Source organism: Lynx canadensis, chromosome D3, assembly GCF_007474595.2.
Source record: "Lynx canadensis isolate LIC74 chromosome D3, mLynCan4.pri.v2, whole genome shotgun sequence".
Taxonomy (NCBI): domain Eukaryota; kingdom Metazoa; phylum Chordata; class Mammalia; order Carnivora; family Felidae; genus Lynx; species Lynx canadensis.
In genome coordinates this window covers 13,287,780-13,307,877 of record NC_044314.2, presented here as the reverse complement: position 1 = coordinate 13,307,877, position 20,098 = coordinate 13,287,780, and the positions used below count along the sequence as shown (strand labels likewise).

The following is a 20,098-nucleotide window of genomic DNA, read 5'->3' as shown; positions in this document are numbered from 1 at the left end:
CCTGACACAAATTAGGTGCTCAGGCCATACTTATTAAATGAGAGCAATATCAAATTAATAGCTTGCGATGTAAATAGCAGAGAGAGAACAAGAACTCCTTCAAAAATGGGAAACAAAGTTTTGTGTTGATTTAACAAAATACGCAAAGTCTCTCGGTATCTCTAAAGGGGTAATTCAGGATGTGTAGAATTTTTGGAGCTCCGAAGACACGCGAGAGAACACATACCAGCCAAGACACGATTATGATGAGGTGTGGTCGGGAGTACCCGGCTGGCAGCTGGTGGAAATGAAAGTCTGGTTTTGCCACTTTCACCTCCCTGTGTGGGTGGCCTGGGACAATCACTTCATCTCTGCCCACTTCACTTTCCTCACTGGGACATGAACAGGAGGAGCCGGACTAGATCCATTCCAAGATCTGCTGCACTTTCAAGGTTTACGATTTTAGGACATAACGCAAACAGCAGGCGACTTCGCAATACATTCTTACAAGTTTTTGTTTGTTGCGTCTGTACTTGTGACTTACGTTTCCATCTCACTTTTCTCTGGCTGAAATAAAAGTGCCTTTGAACCATTTAAGTGACTAAAACATGTAGCATTTCCTACGTTGGAGCTGTAATGAAAATTCTCTCTTTTTGTTATAATTGTCAGAGGGTTTTCATGAAAAGGACAGAAGTTCTCTCTGTGACCAAGTGAAAAGTAAAACAAATAAAAAAAAAAACCTGCAGTGATTTTTCGCACTCTGAACACAGGTCATTAGGCATGTACAATTATGATGGAGGACTTGCTAACCTCTACCCTTGGACCCATAATTTGTATAGCATTAGCTGCACAAAATGGCCCGTGTAGGACCGGATGCATTTTCCTGGGCTTGTATTGCTACGTTGCTGGGATTTGTTTGCATGCTTTGTCTTGCAGCACCTTGAGGTGGCGATGGGCTGTGGCCAAAGTCATCCCTTGGAACCACCTCAGACCAGACCGGCTTTAAGTGTTTTTAGGTCTGCTGGTATTAATCACCAAGCAGGTGATGAGGTCTGCCATGCGATATCTGGTGGGTTACTTGGTGATTGCTTGCCTCTACACAGATTTCCGTGTGCACCCATTTTCTGCTTCCTTCGTCAGGCATCCAACAATATTGTTATCTCTAGGACCTCAGATATTAAGGCCGTATGACCTTCCCTGACTCGTGGGAGAATTTTCTGAGAAAGGAGCCAGTCAGCACACAGATAAGAAGGCACACCTGTTTGGACGCCTACACTGAGGACTTTCATGCAAAGGAACAGACTCTTGAAAGGGAGGGTCTGCCCCTGTCGGGAAAGCATCAGCTGATAGACGTGTACTGATTTACATTTTCCATCAGGGACTGGAAATCCAAGCCTTGAATTGCAACACAGCGTTAACTGGATTGTGTAATCAGCTGTCCTAAAAACCACCATTATCTTGTATCGCATGGAACCATTTAGACTAAATTTACCCTCAGATGCTTTAAAGGATGAATGAAGAGTGCTTCGCTTGAACAATGTGGTAAAATGAACATTTCCTTACCCTTTGATCCGCTTCTAGGTGTTTGCAGTCAAAATTCCCTGAGCGGATTACTCCGAGGCCTTGAATACACAGAGGAAATCAAACTTTAAAAGTAAAGTTTGTATCGATTATGCAAAATTATTCTAATTTCTCTTCTTGAAGGGTAGGAAGTACATGCTGGGAAGGACTACTGATGTTTGTTCAAGCAGAGTTGGTATGTTTTCATCTTATTATTGATGTGATCAGGCCTCAAGTTGTAAAAGCTTCGAGAAGTTTGCAGTGGCTTGGGTTTTAGGCCTCTCTCTTTGGTGAAGAAATAGCTCATTTAGGCATCTTTATTTGATGGAGAAATGACTCATGTTGAATTTTAGTTGTTGATGAACTCAGCCCCATCCGTGTTAAATTTGCCGTTGGAGAAAGCCAGACTTCAAGTCCTGAAAGTCTGTTACAGGGATCCCCCAAACCTTTTGTGAAGTTTCTTTTAATTTCTTCGTGGTGGACGTACTGGTCAAAACACCCTGTGTGCTTCCATTTCTGTCTCATGGCCTTCCGTACCCTTGATGTTGGGCGGCTTTGCCTGGGAGTGCACAGTCATCCCGAGCAGATCCCGCCCCAGAGAGAGGAGAAGGTCTCAGGCCCCAAAGAAATGTAAGATTTAAGGTTACCTTGTGGTAGGTTTTCAGAACAATGACCTAAGTTCACTTAGCTGTTCTTATTGGGGGCATAAAACAAAGGAGGAAGAAGTCATTGGAGATGAACAGCGAGCATGAATGGGTCAACAAAACATTCTTTTTGGTAATGGATTTGCTTTTATAGACTCTGAGATACATTATAACCTTCTCGAATCTATCTTGCACACAAGCCACACGTCCCATAAAAGGCGGATTCCTATCCTGGGCTCAGGCAGGGGCTGAAGAGTCTATGCAGCCCAGTTCTGTTCTAGAAAGTGTTATGCCCTGACTCCTTCAGTTAGGTGCCTTCAGGCTTGGTCAGTAATGACTGGATTGAACAGAAAGGTCGACCTTTTCTTAGAATAACAGTTCTCAAACTTTTCAATTCCAAGATGTCTTTGAACTCTTAAAAATTACCAAGGATCCCAAAGAGTTGTTTTTCTTTTCTTTTCCTTTCTTTCTTTCTTTCTTTTTTTTTTTTTTTGATGTCAATTATATCTATTGGTATTGACCAAATCAGAAATTAAAACTGGAGAAATTTTAAAATATTTACTCATTTATTGAAGATACCAATCACGTGACCCTTACATATTAACACAAATAACCTATTTCTATGAAAAACCACTGTTTTCTAAAGGAAAAGAGGTGCAGAAAGAAAAGTAACACTGTCTCTTCATTTCCTCAAATCTCTTTAATATTTGGTTTAATAGAAGACACATCACACAGACTCTGGAAACTCTGCTGCATATTTGTGACAGATTGACAATGGAAAGACAAACAATGTCTAAAAACTTTTATGACGTTAAAAAAATCTCCGTGCCCCTCGAGGGGCTCGACCTCGACTCTGAGGTCAAGAGTTGCATTCCCCACTGACGGAGCCAGCCAGGTGCCCCTGAAAGTGGTTTTGACCTCACGGACCCACCGAAAGGGTCTCAGGGACTTAGAGAACCTACATGAGAATAAGAGTCCTCAGACAGGACTAGGTGCCCGCTTGCTGTTGTCTCCAATTCCCCAGGCCCCGTATTTTTAGCTGAACCCACCTTCTCTCTCTTTTCATTAACTCCTATATGATTTGTCACACTGCTCGCACAGCACGGGCAGCCGCACATTCCCCTTACTTGTCTACGTATCTGCCCCCAGAGATGGCAGGCTCAGAAGAGGAGGGACTCAGTTGATCCTTCTAATACTTTGTGTAGTGTCTTCCACACTGTAGGTGTGTACTAACAACAAAAACATTAACAGCTGTATTTATTAACTATTGCTGTGTTCTAGGTGGCCTACTAAGGCATGACTGACTGTATGAGTCTCCTCGAGCTGTTATGACAAAGTACCACCAATTGCGTGGCTTAAACCAATAGAAATTTATTCTCCCACCGTCTGGAGGGGCCTGAAATCAAGGTACCTGCAGGGCCCTGCTCTCTCTGCAAGCCGTAAGGGAGAGTCTGTTCCATGTTTTTCTCTTAGGCTCTGGTGTTGCCAGTGATCTTTGGTGTTCCTTGGCTTGTAGAAGCGCCAGTTCACTCTCTACCTCTGTTGTCATGTGGCCTTCCCCATGGGTGCGTTCACACCATCTTCCCTTTGTGCACGTCTGTCTCAGTGTCTTTTCTCCTGTTTTTACAAGGACCTTGGTCATATTGGATTAGGGCCACCCTCACGACCTCAACATATCCTTTAGGGAGACACTATTCAACCCGTAACACTTACTAAATATTAAATTGAACCATACAAAACTGCTCTGATTTTTTGATTTATTTTTGAGAGAGGGAGAGAGAGAGCCAGTGGATGAGGGGAGGAGAGAGAGGGGGACAGAGGATCTAAAGTAGGCTCGGTGCTGGCCGCGGAGATCCCAACGCGGGGCTCGAACTCACAAACTGTGAGATCGTGACCTGAGCCAAAGTTGGAGGCTCAACCGACTGAACCACACGGGCGCCCTTAAGACCGACTGATTTTGATCAGTGCCATCAACTGTTCCGTCCACCTGCTGAGGAAGAGGTGTGCAGGCTCCTGAGGATGGCCTTTGTGGCCGAGTAGGCCTGAATCTGGAGATTCTGGGCAGAGCTGGACACACAGAGGATCCCATATGCTGGACTGTTCAGACCTTAGGACATTTTCCCAGAAGTTTCTTCACCATTGGCTTTTCAGATTGCATTTACTGAAAGTTCCTTCGTCTCTTCTACCCAAGACCGTTACTTTGTTTGAATAGAATCCCGTTGCATTGGCAGAACGCCGTTGAGAACACCTCAGAGACGCTTTAGAAATAACCTCATCCTTGTCCTTTGCTGCAGGCCCACAATGGACGCTCTACAACTGGCAAATTCGGCTTTTGCAGTTGACCTGTTCAAACAACTGTGTGAAAAGGAGCCAGCGGGCAATGTCCTCTTCTCTCCGATCTGTCTCTCCACCTCTCTGTCACTTGCTCAAGTAGGCACCAAAGGTGACACAGCGAATGAGATTGGACAGGTAAGCTCCATACCTTGTTTCTGCTTTCGGTGGGAACAGACTTACCAGAACACAGAGGCGGTGCCTCGGGAAAATGAATGGGGGCTCTTGGAGAAAATTCCTCAGGATTGAGAAATGTGCCATTTCTCGCATCGTCTTAATCTATCTTTAAGTGTGTCGTTAATCTCTCCTGCGACCCACATTTACAAGTACCGTGTTGTGATGGACAACCTGGGGACCTGCTTGCTAGGCAATCACAATATTTACACTAACGAGTAGCCTTTGGCGAGTCTATCTGATACTTTGTGAAAATCAATCAAGATGGTGTTTGTTAAATGTGCCACTGCAGATACCCCGTCCAGTGCGTGTTTATTTATGGCATCATGCTTTATTTTAAGATGCAGGCTCAACTTCATTCTACTCTGTGATATATTCTACCCTATAATATGTCCATATTAGATAAATCGATCTGTGCTTATGTTGGTATAGAAATACCTTAAAATTTTTTCTGCCTTCAAGTAACAGGGATAAAGAAGCAGATGCGTTGTGCTTACTTACGTTCCAGAATACTCCCTGGGGCTTGAGTATCCTATTTAAGAAGAATGCAATGAACTGATGTCGACCCTCCCCCACATATGCATATAGTTATATGTATATGTGTGTGTATTTTACTTTTTTTTGTTGTTGTTTGAGTTTCTTTTTGGCTATGGCTGACCATCTAGCTTTGTAAAATTCTTAGGCCCCCAAATGGAGTGATCTTCTCTATCTTGCTACGTTTCATATTTGCTCACTTACCTTTATTTTAGGTTATCATTCTTTTCAACTGTGATATAATTGACATACAACATATTCGTTCTAGATGTACCATATAATGATTTGATATCTGCACATATTGGAAATGATCGCCACGATAAGTCTAGTTGACATCTCTCACTCTACATTGTTACAAATTCCTTTTTTTTCTTGTAGGAGAACTTTTGAGATCTACTCCCTCAGCAACTTTCAAGTATATAATACAGTGTTATTAACTACAGTCCTCATGCTGTACATTACATTCCCATGGATTATTTATTTTATGCCTGGAAGTTTTGTCCCCTTTTGGATCGTAGGTGGATGTGCTCCTAATTCCATTCCGTTATCTTCTTAGGTTGATGATTTTATGTTTAGTAGAATCTTCTTTTCCATCAACTCACAAGCATTTCAAAAATAGGGACCTCTTCTTATATCCATAAATCCTTACAAAGTAAGACCCACAAAGTATTATTTTGGTCAGGATGAACAATTTACACTTGAAATTGAGTGAGGCTTGGAAAGGAAACTTCAGTTGTGGAGAAAAGCTGTCTCTCTCTTCTCCGTCCTTGGTTCCTCACCCCCCACCCCTCCATTCCTACCCCCTTTTACCTTCCTCGTCTCCCACTAGAGAAGGGATGGTAAAGAGACCTTCCTGGTGGTGGGTCTGTTCTCAGTAATAATAATAAAGCTCTTTTCAGTACCTACAATGGTTCCCCCAGTAATGGTGACCTGGGTTCTTTAATTTTTTGGTCTTTTTACCTGTCATTAGGCAGGAGAGCTACGTACTGCCTTGGATCAGACATCTAACCCTGCAGTACTGAGGCTTTGTGAGTCACAGGCACAATGTGCCCATTTAGTGACATTACCTAAGGTGTGGTGTCAGGGCAGTTATTATGACTTAAGAGTCAGGAGAGAATCACCTTATGCAGACATCGTTTTGGGGCACCATGAAACACAAGAGCTGCTGGGCTATCGGTTGGAATGAAAGAAAAGTTAGGAACAAAATAGAAGGGGACTTCTTCCAGAAGATAGCATCGTGGTTTTAAGTAGCTTAGAATATAACTGTAAGAATAACTACTAACTGACTAGGGAAACAAAGACAAGAGACACGTAGCTTAAATTAAATTTCCTTACGGCTTGCAGCCCACTGACACCTGAAACCTCCAGAGTGTGACCTTCCTCAGGGACTCATGGCTGCCTCAATGTTTATATGTCATTAAAAACTAAAAGTAACTTTATCTTAATGGCACCTAAGCCCCACAAGGTCCTGAAAGCCTTGCTTCACAATCCTTAGAAACTTACTTTATCTCTATTCTCCTTCCCACCACAAACTTAAAAGTATACAATCAGTCCTTCACAACCCCAGTGCAGCTCTTTCTGCCCACAGGTCCTGTCCCTGTGCTATATGAAAATTACCTTTTTGCACCAAAAATGTCTCAAGAATTCTTAGCCGTTTGTTCATGAACCCCACTTCCTAATTTCATCATTAAGGTTTCTTTTCTTTTCTTTTAAAATTATATTTATTTATTTATTTATTTATTTATTAAAAAAAAATTTTTTTAATGTTTATTCATTTTTGAGAGACAGAGAGAGACAGAGCATGAGCGGGGAAGGGGCAGAGAGAGAGGGAGACGCAGAATCCCAAGCAGGCTCCAGGCTCTGAGCCATCAGCACAGAGCCCGACGCGGGGCTCGAACTCACGAACTGTGAGATCATGGCCTGAGCCGAAGTCGGGTGCTCAACCGACTGAGCCACCCAGGCGCCCCTCATCGTTAAGGTTTCGATATGATGTTTTAGATGGTTTCCATATAATGTCTGCAATGATCATAGCAATGCCGAAAAGTAGGTATTCTCAGTCCATTTTACAGAGGGGAAAGGGAAGCTCTGAAGGGCTGGGCAAGATTACGTTTCTGGCGGGTACAGGCTGGGATTCCAAGGCAAGGGTGTCTGACTGTAGCCCACCCAGGGCAGCCACCTCTTGTGCTGACTCTACCACCAGTGATGCAGCAGCTCACGGTTAGAGCGACTTGTTGGAACAACTGATGGGGTCACATAGACCTTGCTAGAGACCCTCTATCCCCGAATCTGACATCTGCCTAATGATGGTCTCTCTTGGTGTTAATCTCTCTTTGCTTGCGTCTAAACTAGATAGAAGGGGGCGCGTGGGTGGCTCGGTTGCTTGAGTGTCTGACTCTTGATTTCGGCTCAGGTCACCATCTTGCCGTTTGCGGGTTCGAACCCCATGTAGGACTCTGCACTGACAGCGCTGAATCCCTGCTTGGGATCCTCTCTCCCCCCCCTCTCTGCCCCTCCCCAACTTGTGCGCACACGTGTGTGCGCTCTCTCTCTCTCTCTCTCAAAAATAAATACATAAATACGTAAATATCAAAAAAGTAATAAATAAATTGGATAGAAATTATACCCCAGCTTCACTCTTTCCCATGTTTAGAAAGGCCTTGGTCTGAGCCTCAGAGGCATCATTTTGAACAAAGGGCAAAATCCCCCCGATAGTTGAGTAAAGAGAAGAGTATCATTATGGCAGTATTTCTCAGCTGGGGACGGTTCCTCTCCCTCTCTTCCCAGGGACATCTGGCAAGGCCCGCAGACATTTTTGGTGTCACAAATGGAGGAAGGAGTGCTACTGGCAGTTAGTCTGCTGCTAAGCATCCTACAGTACCCAGGACTGCACACCCACACACCCCCAAGAATTATCCAGCCCCAGATGTCAATGGCACTCAGGTTGAGAAGCCTTGCTTTATGAGGACAGTTGAGCAGGAAGATACTGCTCCCCCATGGTCCTGTGTCCATTGCAGTGGGAAGAGACAAAGCTTGGTGGATGATGGATTGTTTTCTCTTCACAGGTCCTTCATTTTGGAAACATCAAAGATGTACCCTTTGGATTTCAAACAGTGACATCGGATGTAAACAAACTTAGTTCCTTTTACTCCCTGAAACTGATCAAACGACTCTACGTAGACAAATCTCTGAATCCTTCTACAGTAAGTGGGTTAAAGCAATTCGCACCATTCGACTCTTTACCAGGAGTGGCATTTTCACGCGGTTACACCCACCACTTTGTTTTCAGCGAAATCCACTTCTAAGATGCTCATTTATGATTTGAAGCTTATTAAAATAAATCAGTCCTGGTGGGGAGTGTGGGGTCTCTTGATCAGATGGGGGGCGCCAAGTGTGGTGTGGTCCAATCTGATGGAGGCTGGCAGGAGGGTAGGGGGGCCCGGGGGGTGGGGACGGCCCTGAGGCAGAACAAAGAAGATAGAAGTTTATTGATACATCCCCAGGAGGGGCAGACGGGACAGCCAGGGAGAGACTGTCTGCCCTGAGAAAGTAGTGGGGGGCTTAGTTAAGGGGGGAGGTGAGGGGGTAAGGGAATGTATGGAATTCTTCTTTTTTAAGATCTGTGACCATTGGGTCAGCTAGGGTTCTCCTTAAACAGCAGGGCGAATGACCTGGATGAACATTTTGAGTTCCCTAAAGTTCTCCGCCTCATCTGTTTCTGCATACAATATTCTCTTGATGTTTCCCAAATCAATGAGAAAAATAACAACTGTATGAATTAATAGTTTTCATCCGTCACAAATTGGTTTTGTTTGCTTTACTCGGCTGGTCGCGTGGGTATCTGTACAAGGTAGCTCTAGGTATTTAATTTTAGCTGTTTCTTGAAGGAATCATATAATGTATACTGTAGTATCCTTAAATTTGATCCCAGAGTATATCACAATATTTTTCAAGTGTGTATTTGAAACACGTAGCCAGCATTCTAGACTACCACATAGACGTTCTTTCTCTACTTTAACAATAAAGAATTGATTCAGTTGTGGTTGCCTGTTTAAAACTGCAAGCTCTCCAAATCTAAAAGGTAGACTGTCGGTTAAATAGCTTACCATAGTTTTACTAACTGCTACTGTAGCTGTCTTTCTGGTTGAGATCTTTTGAGGACATCCATCACTAGATTATTGTTGTGAGTTTATTCTTAAAAAATTTTTTTTAATGTTTATTCATTTTTTTGAGAGGGAGAGAGAGAGACAGAGCACGAGTCAGGGAGGGGCAGAGAGAGAGGGAGACACGGAATCTGAAGCAGGCTCCAGGCTCTGAGCTGAGCTGTCAGCCCAGAGCCCGACGCGGGGCTCAAACTCGTGAACCATGAGATCACGAGCTGAGCCGAAGTCAATGCTTAACCCACTGAGCCACCCAGGCGCCCCATGTTGTAACTTTATTCTTATTGCTTGAAGACATATATACGCAGCCTTCTTTTCTGCCAACAATCACCCAGAGAATTAAAAAAAAAAAAATACTGAGATGTGAGCCGGGGTCCGAGCATGGAAAGTTTTTTGAAAGCTCCCCAGGTGGTCCTTAGGAAGATGCTGAATACATTTTGCGCCAGCAGTGAGGACAGTGGAGGTGTCTTTATCTTGGTGAGGCTCTGATGTTTTGGAGTGGCCCCAGTTCTCTCAGTCAACGGCAACACGCAGTCCCAAGGTTGGGTTGTAGTTCACAGATGCAAAGTGGCTGAGGCTTTCGCTGCTCTGAAGAAATTCAAGGGGCCCCCTGTGCTTAGGACGTTTAATCAGATATGTTTCATTTGGTTGAACTTCCGTTCAACATTTTGAATTATTTCAACCAAACTTGAGTTTGGAGTTGAAAGAGATTTTTTCAAAGCCGGTTTAAAGAAATTTTTGAAGTTTAAAGAAATTTTTTCCATCCTTCTGTTGGGTGTACATCACTTGCAAATGCACCAAGAATAGAACAAAGGAGCGCGTGGCCTGAGGGGGGCTGCCTGCCTCAGAACTACCTGGATGTTTGTGAAAAGTGCTAATTCCTGGCCTCAGATCACTCAATGGGGATGGGTCTTGGGGTCTGGCATTTTTAACAATAGAACCCCTGCCGCGTTCACTACGGAGCCGTGTTTCAAACTTAAATGTGAGAAGAGTCCCCCGGGAATCTTGTTAAAATGCACATTCTGGTTCAGTAGGTCTGGGGTGGGGCCTGAGAGCCTGCATTTCTTTTTTTTTTTTTTTTAATTTTTTTACCATTTATTTTTGAGAGAGAGAGACAGAGTGGGGGGGGAGGGGCAGAGAGAGAGGGAGACAGAATCTGAAGCAGCCTCCAGGCTCTGGTCTGTCAGCACAGAGTCCCATGCGGGGTTCAAACCCTGGAACCTTGAGATCATGACCTGAACCAAAGTCAGATGTTTAATCAACTGAGCCACCCAGGCGCCCCAAGAATTTGCATTTCTATTAAGATCCCAGGTGATGCTGTGGCTCTTGGTCCTTGAGCTCCACTTTTAGTAGCAAATCTCTAGAGTTGGTATGAATGTCAGTGAGTAAGAGTTTCCTGCTCACAGAGTTCTCTTTTCTGTACATTTCTTCTGTTCTAAGATATCTATCTATATCTATATCTACATCTATATAATATACCCTTTAATGTTTCTAAGTTGGAATTCATATTATAACTCTTGTGTAGCGTAATGTTTCTTTCTTTCCTCCAAAGCTGCTACTACACCGAGAGAGGCATTTAATAATAGCTATTGTCTTAGAATTGAAGAAATGAAACACTTTATACGAAGGGCATTTCATTGATTTCCACATGAAGCCTCCATTTATAGTATTTACAGATGCTGAAAGGGTATTCACCCATCTGGACATTTTACAAACCCCAATTTAGTTGGAATCGTGGAAGGGCACGATGGTTTGACTGCAGAGTTCAGGTATTTTGTGATTTTATGAGCTGGACGTTTTTCAGGAGTTCATCAGCTCTACAAAGAGACCCTACGCGAAGGAAATGGAAACCGTTGACTTCAAAGATAAATTGGAAGAGACGAAAAGTCAGATCAACCAGTCCATCAAGGACCTCACCGACGGCAAGTATCTTTTACTTACTTGGACACCGCCTTCTCTTGACTCTTTCTGCTAAGCAGAGGACTGAACATCTGGAGGCTTCCTTGGATGCTTTCAGTAGACAGGCTAAATTCTTGCCCTTGAAATGCCAGACATGTCAACCACGTGACTCCTGGGCGTGTCGACACCCTCGTCATCTAAGGCTTGGCAGGAATTCCTGGTGCTTCAGTTCTGGTCCACTTTGCTGTGCTCCCCAGGGAACTGCTGGCTGGTCCTCCTGGAGCCCCAGCCCTGCCTCCAACAGAGCGTGGCGTTGGGCCACTCACTGGCCAGTTTCTCGATGCGGAGACGAAGGGCTTGGGCTTTAACTTAATCCCTGCGGCCACCTTCGGCTCAAAAATTCTGCAAATTTTTTGAAGGAAAAAAGGACAAAAGCTCCTAGGCAATCAAACACACATCCAGAAAAAACGAAGTGAACTGAGGAGGAAACTTGTCCTCAGACCCACCACTCCCAGTGCTGGTCTGCCCTCTGCTAGCCTCAGGGTCTCTTCCGCAGTATCTCCCTGGTCCTGCCCCTGGCTCAGTGCTCTCCTCCTGCACCGACCCTCCCCGCCCCACCCCACCTCCATGGTGAGTCGTCCTCCCCTGATAGGAATTGGAGCTGGGATGAGTCTGAGTGCCGGTCAGTGTCCATTGTGTCCCTTCCCGGGGACATGTTTGTGTTGTACAGAGTGGACTTGTTGGGACACAGCACTTAAATGTGAAGGACTGACTGTGCAGATGAACCTTTCAGGTCCCACCTGCAGTCCCGGGAGGGTCACGCTTCTCGGCAAGGGAGACACGCTTCCTGTAGGAATGGCCAGAGGGGTCCTGTCGCCGGTCGTGCCGCTGACTCAGGAATGACAGGTTCCACGCTGTAACTGCAGAGTGAGGCCATGGAGAGAACGTGGTCTCAGAGTCATGGAAGACCCAGGTTCAAATCCAGACACTGCCACTTTGCACTGAGTTATTTGGATAGAGAACCTCAGTTTACTGAACTGTAAAATGGGGCATATGTTACTTGGTTAATTTTTACACGGTTGTTGTGAGAATCAGGTTAGACAATATAGGTTAAAGAATAATATAAGATAGCGAAGGTAATATATGGTAGCCATAGCTATGCGTGGACACACGTGCATATTCATACATATATATGTCCTTGAAATGACCTTTTCATTGCCTTCATATGTAAAGAAAAAACAGGTATAAGTAACACCAGGCTGCGCACAATTTAAAAATTTATAAGCAAAAGCAGCTCCGTTTAAATCGCTGTGTAATTGTTTTGCTTCTAGAATTGCCATATAATTGTATTTTGCTCTCCAAGGGCCTTTAAAAGACCTTCACAAATTTAAGGTTTTTATGGGAGAAGGTAGCTTAGTGAAAAGTCCTCTGAGTTTAGAATCAGAAATTCGAGGTTTCAGTTGAAATGACCACCTGCTGGCTCCCCTTCTTCTCTGGTCTTTAAGTTCCTTCTTTGACAAGATTACGGATTCAGCACATCGTGTGATGTTGGCGGGACTGAAAATGCGGGGCTCCTTATTAAAAAAGGTATTACGCATTTTAAGGTGGTGACAGGGGAGCATGAAGCCAGTACAGGGCCCTGCACACACACCGCCACAGGTCCACGAAGCGGGTCCTGAGCGGAGAGGTGACAATCCGAGGGATTAGGTCAGTGAGAATCCCCTGCTAAACATGTCAGTACTATTCAAATGTGAGGACTTTGCTCTATCAAGGCATTATCACCACTGAACTGTTGTGGCTGTTGGGAGCTTGATCTCTGCGGTAATTACGGTGCCGACCTTGACACAAACAGGTGTCTGCAGCAATGTAATCTTTGGGTGGGGGAGGGGAGGGTGGCAAGCTGTTTGGCCAAGAGCGCAGCTCGGTTCTGTGCGGATCTGCTTTCCAGCTGCGGGCACGAGGAAGGCTGCTTGGCCTTTCCGAGTCCCAGGTTCCTCACGTATAAAATGCGGCGGACGATCCTGGCTTTACAGGATCCTTGTGAGGGAATATGCGTGAAAAGGCTAAAATTACACTCGTGCGTCTTCATCCCAGAGCACAGGCTTTGCAGTCCAAAAGACTCATTAGAATCCCGAATCCCTCCTTGCTCATGTGTCATCTCGGACAAGTGACTTAACAGCAATTCTCAGCGTCCTCATCTGTAAAATGGGGAGAAATACACAGATATCGTGCATAGGAAATCTCTAGCACACTGCCCCACACAAGGCATTCAAAAGGGGTAGCTCGTGTTTTTCTTCTTCCTGTTCTTCCTGTTCTTCTCCCTCCCTTCCCCTCTGCTTTCTGCCCGCCCCACCCCTGCCGCCAGATCTCCTCGGTAAGTCTTCTCGCAACAGGATGAAAGGAGAGAAAGGCACCCTTGTGAGGCATTCCGGGCCATCGATCGAACCTTGCGTGGGTGGCTCCAGCCGTGACAAATACCCAGGGAGCGGATGCGGTGTGGATCCCAGATGTGGTGTTGAAGAATAACCCTGTGCAATCTGTGGTTTCCTACAATTGTTTGCAGGCCGCTTTGAGAACATTTTGTCTGACAGCGGTGTCAGTGACCAGACCCAAATCCTGGTGGTTAATGCTGCCTACTTCGTTGGAAAGTGGATGAAGAAATTTCCTGAATCCGAAACCAGAGAATGCCCTTTCAGAATCAACAAGGTACGTAAGGCCGCGTGTCAAAGGCTCCCAAGTACAGATCTGAAAAATTATGGAAAATTGAGGCATAGGAGGTAGTGTGCCTTTCCTGAGACCAATGGTTGGGAGGGGAGGGGTGGGCAAAGAACCATAATCCCCTCTCGTAATAGTCAGTGAGCACGCCCCCACTGCACCCAGAGGTGTAGTTTTTATATTTAAGAAAGTGTTCATGGGCGGAAGGGAGGGGGAGTGCGGGGGACTCCTTTACTGTCATTAAATCATAAAGCTGGGAGGTGTCAGATCCTGGAGACTCAGACTCTAGAAGAGAGTCACTCAAGATTTGAAATGTCACTGATTTTTCAGCGTGGCCTCTAACCAAGCAGGAAAACACTGCTGCGTGAGGATACACCCTCCTTTTGAATGCGGACTTTTCCTTTGTTTCCGCTGCATTACTTTTGTCAGCCTCTGCACTTTTTCACAGGTCTTACTAAATAAACCTTTTCTCCTGTCCCATGGTGTCTTCTTTAAGGGTAGACTAAATTGAGGAAGTTGTATTATGAAAGGTGTAAATAGTGCCTGTTCGGACAAGGTGAACACACGCACACGTTTTTTGGAAGAGTCTGTATTTAGTCCTGTGTTCGGAAGATATGTCTCTCGATTTATATTCTGGAAAATGGAATTATTGTATCCATCTTCGGTGCTGATAAATGAAATAGATGACTGTATTTGGTGGCCACAACTATAGGCAAATTCACATGACTAGCCGTCTAACGTGATGGAGAGTTTTAGACAAATCTAGAGTGTCTTTAAGAGAAATAAATGAAAGCATTAGCAGTAAATTTCAAAAGTAGTATGCTTTTCTATCCTAATTCTATTTCTGGTTGTACCTAGAATGGAAGTCTTTAATTATTTATTGACCAAATATTTAGTGAGCAACTACTACGTGATGGGATATATCAAGATAATAAGACATGGTTTCTGCTTTGACTGTAGTCTAGTTAGGGTGAGGGGTGTGTGTGTGTGGGAAACAGTCACATAAACAAACATTTCTAACCATGTGACAAGTATTGAAATAGAGGTATTACAAAAAGTAAAATAAGCATAGTCTAGCTCTGCTGAGAGGTGTTGGGGGAAATTCAGTTTACTGTTTGAAGATCCCAGATATAAGTTTTACTGAAATATTATCTCCCAGGCCTGATATGAAGCTTAAAATGTCCCCTAAAAGAGATCCAGTTAACAGGCAAATATCCTGAGGGAGATATAGATCGAAATAATAAGCTACAGTAATTTACTGTCAGTCTCTTACTCTTTAGTATGAACTAATTTTCCTTCAGAAAATCAGTCATGTCAGTAGCAGAGGCACAGTCAGATATCAATGGGGACAGAGAGAAGGAAGGGCCTGGGATGCTGCCCAGAGAGAAAAGCCTGGGCACCAAGACCCTTTTGGAGGAGTGTGGAATGCATTGCAACTAGAAGCGACTTAAGAGATAATTTGGTCACTTAATATTCTCATTTAAGAAATTATGAAATATTTTAAACATGTAGAGTATTCTAGAAAATAATAAAACAAACTCCAATGTACTCAACAGTCAGCTTTGTCAATCTTTATATTTTGCTGTATTTATTTTAGATCTTTAAAATTTTTTTTAACGTTTATTATTGAGAGACACGGAGACCCAGAGCATGAGCAGGGGTGGGACAGAGAAAGAGGGAGACACAGAATCCGAAGCAGGCTCCAGGCTCCGAGCTGTCAGCACAGAGCCCCATGCGGGGCTCGAACTCACAAACCTCGAGATTGTGACCTGAGCCGAAGTCGAAGTCAGATGCTTAACCGACTGAGCCACCCAGGCGCCTCTATTTCAGATCTTTTAAAGAAAAAAAAAAATACAACAACAATAGCACTTCCCCTGGGTAGCCCCTCCTTCCCTGTCTCAAGGTTCCTCCCCAGAGGTAACGACCATTCTGAAATGTCCAATTCCCTCCTGCTACTGACAAGGAAACTGAGGTCCAAGGAGTGAAGTGACTCCCTTAAGATCACACCATCTGTTTATGTCACATTTGAGACCGAAACCCCAGGTTCTTATCTCGAATTCAGACTTCTTCACAGCTCAGATCAGAGTAGGCGGCCGTACAGGGAGAGGGGGATTAAAAACAAAGGAGAACAGAGGACCAAACAAATGTGATTTGTGTCTTGCTGTGTGCTGAGTGTTCCCTCATATGTATTCGACCAGCAAACGCTGCCTAAGTAGCTATGTGGTTTGCCCTCGAATTTATTTCCACTCCACCAGGAATAAAGAGCTGGCAATTATGAGCATCTATAAAGACTAAGTCAAAGTCTGCCTCTGTTTTCAGTCTTACTCTCTTATTTTCAATGTTTTGTATAAGCAAGTGCCGTATTACGTATAGTTCCCGAAATATATTGGAATGATAAGGCATGTGAATGGCTTTTCAAAGGAAGTCATTGCTCGTCCGGGGACAGTCGGTGATGGTCTGGGTCCAGTACAGTTGGGATCCCAGCGGAGGGATGATTACACCACAATGGTCTGAAACTATAACAAGAACAAATGTGCGTGTGTGCGTGTGCGTGCGGGTGTGTGTATTTATGCTTGTGTGAACTGAAAAGCAAGTGATCCGAATTTCTTCTCCTCTTACAGACAGACACCAAACCGGTGCAGATGATGAATATGGACGCCACGTTCTGTATGGGCAACATTGATGGTATTAATTGTAAGATCATAGAGCTTCCCTTTCAAAACAAACACCTCAGCCTGCTTATTCTGCTTCCCAAGGATGTGGAGGATGAGTCCACGGGCCTGGAGAAGGTGAGGAGGGAGAGGGGTGTTCAACACAAAGGTGCCACCTGCTGTGACAAGGAGCCGTGTGGAGGGCACTGTGCGTGGCTGTGACGCTGCCCTGCCTTACACATCACTTGCTCAGTCGTCTCCAAGGGTTTCGTAGTCCTTTCTGGGCCTTTGTCTTTGATATGAAAACGGCCAGCATGTATTTGGCACTCGTGACCAGCCAGGAGCTGTGAGGTCCCCATGTACGCCTTCTCCTCGACTTCTTGGGACAGGCCTATCTATTTATTAGAAGCTGTCACGGTGCTCTTGTTGACTGAGGGACCTGAGGCACAGCAGGGGAGGTGACAAGTCTGTGGTCACCTAACTCATCGGTGGCACGTAGAATCAGAATTGGAGCCCGGGAAGTTGGAATCTGTGTTCTTAATCTAGCCCCGAGTGCCTATTATTAGCGTCTTGCGTTAGTGTGGTACTTCTGTTACAACCGATGAACCAGTTGTCCACACATTATTCATAAAGTCTGCAGCCTGCTTTAGGGTTCACTTTGTGTTGTACCTTCTACGGGTCCGGAAAAGCTCTTTTAATGCGTACACGCAGAGGAGATTTTATTATGCTTCATCCTTTATGGAGGTTATTAGAGGCACGAGGTGTAAATAACAGTAGAGGTTCATCTCCTTGTGAAGGATGCTTTTGCTCCCCCTCTGCTCTGGTAGCCCCATCCAGCCACCCAGGGCCACCTGCTCCCCCCTCGGCCCCGTGTTCCCAGCTCCCTAGCTCCCCTCCACCGGGGCCTCGGCCCTTGGCCAGGGAGAAGGACAGGCTCGTTGAGGACCCCAGAGGTCACCCGCTTCATTTCCAGTCATGCCTCGGTTACGCCCTGGCTTTCCAGGGAGTGGTCTCAGTCCACGTCCCTCCTACCTGCTGCTTTAATGGTCATTACGCTTTATCCATCACTGGCCTTCGTTACTCTTTTTCCTTAATGTTTGTTTGTTTATTTATTTATTTATCTAGAGCTCGAGCAGGGAAGGGGCAGAGAGAGAGGGAGACAGAGAATCCCAAGCCCTGATGTGGGGCTGAAACCCGTGATCAAACCGTGAGATCGTGACCTGAGCCAAAACCAAGAGTCGGACGCTTAATGGACTGAGCCACCCGGGCGTCCCTGGCCTTCATTATTCTTTTATTCACATTCGCTGCACTTTTTCTTTTTCACTCCACTCCATGCCCTATCTCCTCTTCCCTCGCTGTTGTTATTCAGCTGTTTTGCACTTTACCTTACTTACGTGAAAGACCCTCATACCATTTTTTTTTTTTTCTGATTAAAGTACAGAATGGGAGAAACCAAACTTTTGAGCCTCAGAGAAATTCAAGAACACGCTTTGTGTTCTTCTCCAGGGGCCACCATAATAAGTACCACAAACTGAGTAGCTTAAACAAGAATTTATTCTCTCATAGTTCCAGAGGCTAGAAATCTGAGCTCAGGTGTTGGTTCCTGCTGAGGGTTGTGAAGGAGACTCTGTTCTATGCCTCCCCACTTAGCTTCTGGAGATTGGCCGCCAATCTTTGGTGTTCCTTGGCTTAACATGTGTCACTTCAATCTCTGCCTCTGTCTTCACGTGGCTTCCTCCCTGTATGCGTGTGTATGTGTGTCCAAAATTTTCCTTTTTATAAGGACACTGGTCATATTAAGTTAGGGCCCATCCTAATGACTTCATCTTAAGTAATGACACCTACAAGGATTCTGTTTCCCCATAAGGTCACATTCTAAGGCACCGTGGGTTAAGACTTCAATATAAAAATTTAGTTTTTTGCTGGGAGGGGACACAATTTGACCCATAACACATATATAATGGAGGAGGGGAAAAAACTTTTTTTTCCCCCCTTCTGACTAGTCTTTTTGAATTATGAATGAATATTCTTCCCTCTCTTCATTCTCAGATAATAAATGGGCAAGAGAATATACCTTTTGGCTGAAAAATTCGAGTTACTTATGGCAATCTTTCGGTTCTAATAATGTGCCATAAATAAAAACAGTAGTCATTGAAAACCAGATTATCATAGATGAACAAGAGAATCCAACGGTACCTTCCCCCACTAAACACAAAACAGACTTGTGACCAGTCTGTGACCTAGCCATGTTACTGATTTTTATGAGTTTCATGTGAATAACTTCAGTGCAGGATTGTCCCACGATAATACGGTCAAGGTACTACCATTCTCAGTTGTATTCTTGTTTCTTCTCCAGCCAGTGAGGGGTTGGGAGGGCAAGGAGCAATTTCAGATTTGCTCAGTGAAGAATTTTGTGACTCAACCATTTCACGTGTCATGGCATAGCTCTCATTTTTAAAATAACCAACTGAAATGGATGCATTCATCACCCCCGGTCTTCGAGAATGACCATAGACAGCTTAACAAAGAGTAACTCATTTTACAAAGAGTAACTTTAGATTTGATTTGAGTTACTTTTGATGCCAGGCCAAGTACCCGAATATTCTGGATTTCCTAGAGGAGAAATTAAAACAAGCATTCAAACAATAGTATGTATAAAAGCCCTCCTAGTTTTAGGTTTATTTTACTCTTATTTATGCAACATCATCGGCCATACATCCATTTCTACTCTATAACTTGGAAGAAATAGCCTGAGACATTTCGGGGCAAGGGGACTGTGGTCGGAGCATGGCGGGGAGGAGAGCAGTGCTGGGTGGCTGGGTGCATCTTTGATACGGGAAACCGGTCCCACACCCAGACCGCAGGGTTGATTCCATTTTCGGTGGTCTGAGTGCACTGCTTCAGCACTGGACTCACGATGGCACTTTCTGTTGCCAATCAAGCAGGATCTTTCACATCTGGGAATAAAAAAATAATTTCCTTTCCTTTTGGTCCTTCAGGTTGAACAACAACTCAACTCAGAGACGCTCTTGCAGTGGACTAATCCCAGCACCATGGCCAATGCCAAAGTCAAACTCTCCATTCCAAAATTTAAGGTGGAAAAGATTGTTGATCCCAAAGCTAGTCTGGAGAATCTAGGGCTGAAAAATATCTTTAATGAGAATACATCCGATTTCTCTGGAATGTCAGAGACCAAGGGAGTGGCCCTCTCCAATGTTGTTCACAGAGTGTGCTTAGAAATAACTGAAGATGGTGGGGATTCCATGGAGGTGCCAGGGTCACGAATCCTGCAACACAAGGATGAATTCAATGCCGACCACCCATTTATTTACATCGTCAGGCACAACAAAACGCGAAACATCATTTTCTTTGGCAAGTTCTGTTCCCCTTAAGTGGCAAAAGCCCGGGTTAAGTCCCACCTGACTTCTCTGTAAACTCTGCATCCAAAGAAACA

At 44.6% G+C, this 20,098-nt stretch overlaps 1 protein-coding gene across 1 annotated transcript; it reads left to right on the top strand.

Moving 5' to 3' along the window:
* Nucleotides 1-4,484: 4,484 nt before the first annotated feature.
* Nucleotides 4,485-20,093, top strand: SERPINB5 (serpin family B member 5). Its single transcript, XM_030292262.1, has 6 exons — nucleotides 4,485-4,652; nucleotides 8,285-8,422; nucleotides 11,184-11,301; nucleotides 13,842-13,984; nucleotides 16,615-16,782; nucleotides 19,644-20,093. Exons 1-6 carry the CDS (start codon nucleotides 4,485-4,487, stop codon nucleotides 20,034-20,036), a joined length of 1,128 nt encoding a protein of 375 aa, XP_030148122.1. The 3' UTR covers nucleotides 20,037-20,093.
* Nucleotides 20,094-20,098: the final 5 nt, after the last annotated feature.

What these genes read in the sequence shown, in the direction of transcription:
- SERPINB5 (XM_030292262.1), top strand. Translation starts at nt 4,485, where the DNA reads ATGGACGCTCTACAACTGGCAAATTCGGCTTTTGCAGTTGACCTGTTC. An exon ending in AATCTCTGAATCCTTCTACA is followed by an intron (nt 8,423 to 11,183) that starts GTAAGTGGGTTA and finishes GACGTTTTTCAG; the next exon opens with GAGTTCATCAGCTCTACAAA. An exon ending in CATCAAGGACCTCACCGACG is followed by an intron (nt 11,302 to 13,841) that starts GCAAGTATCTTT and finishes AATTGTTTGCAG; the next exon opens with GCCGCTTTGAGAACATTTTG.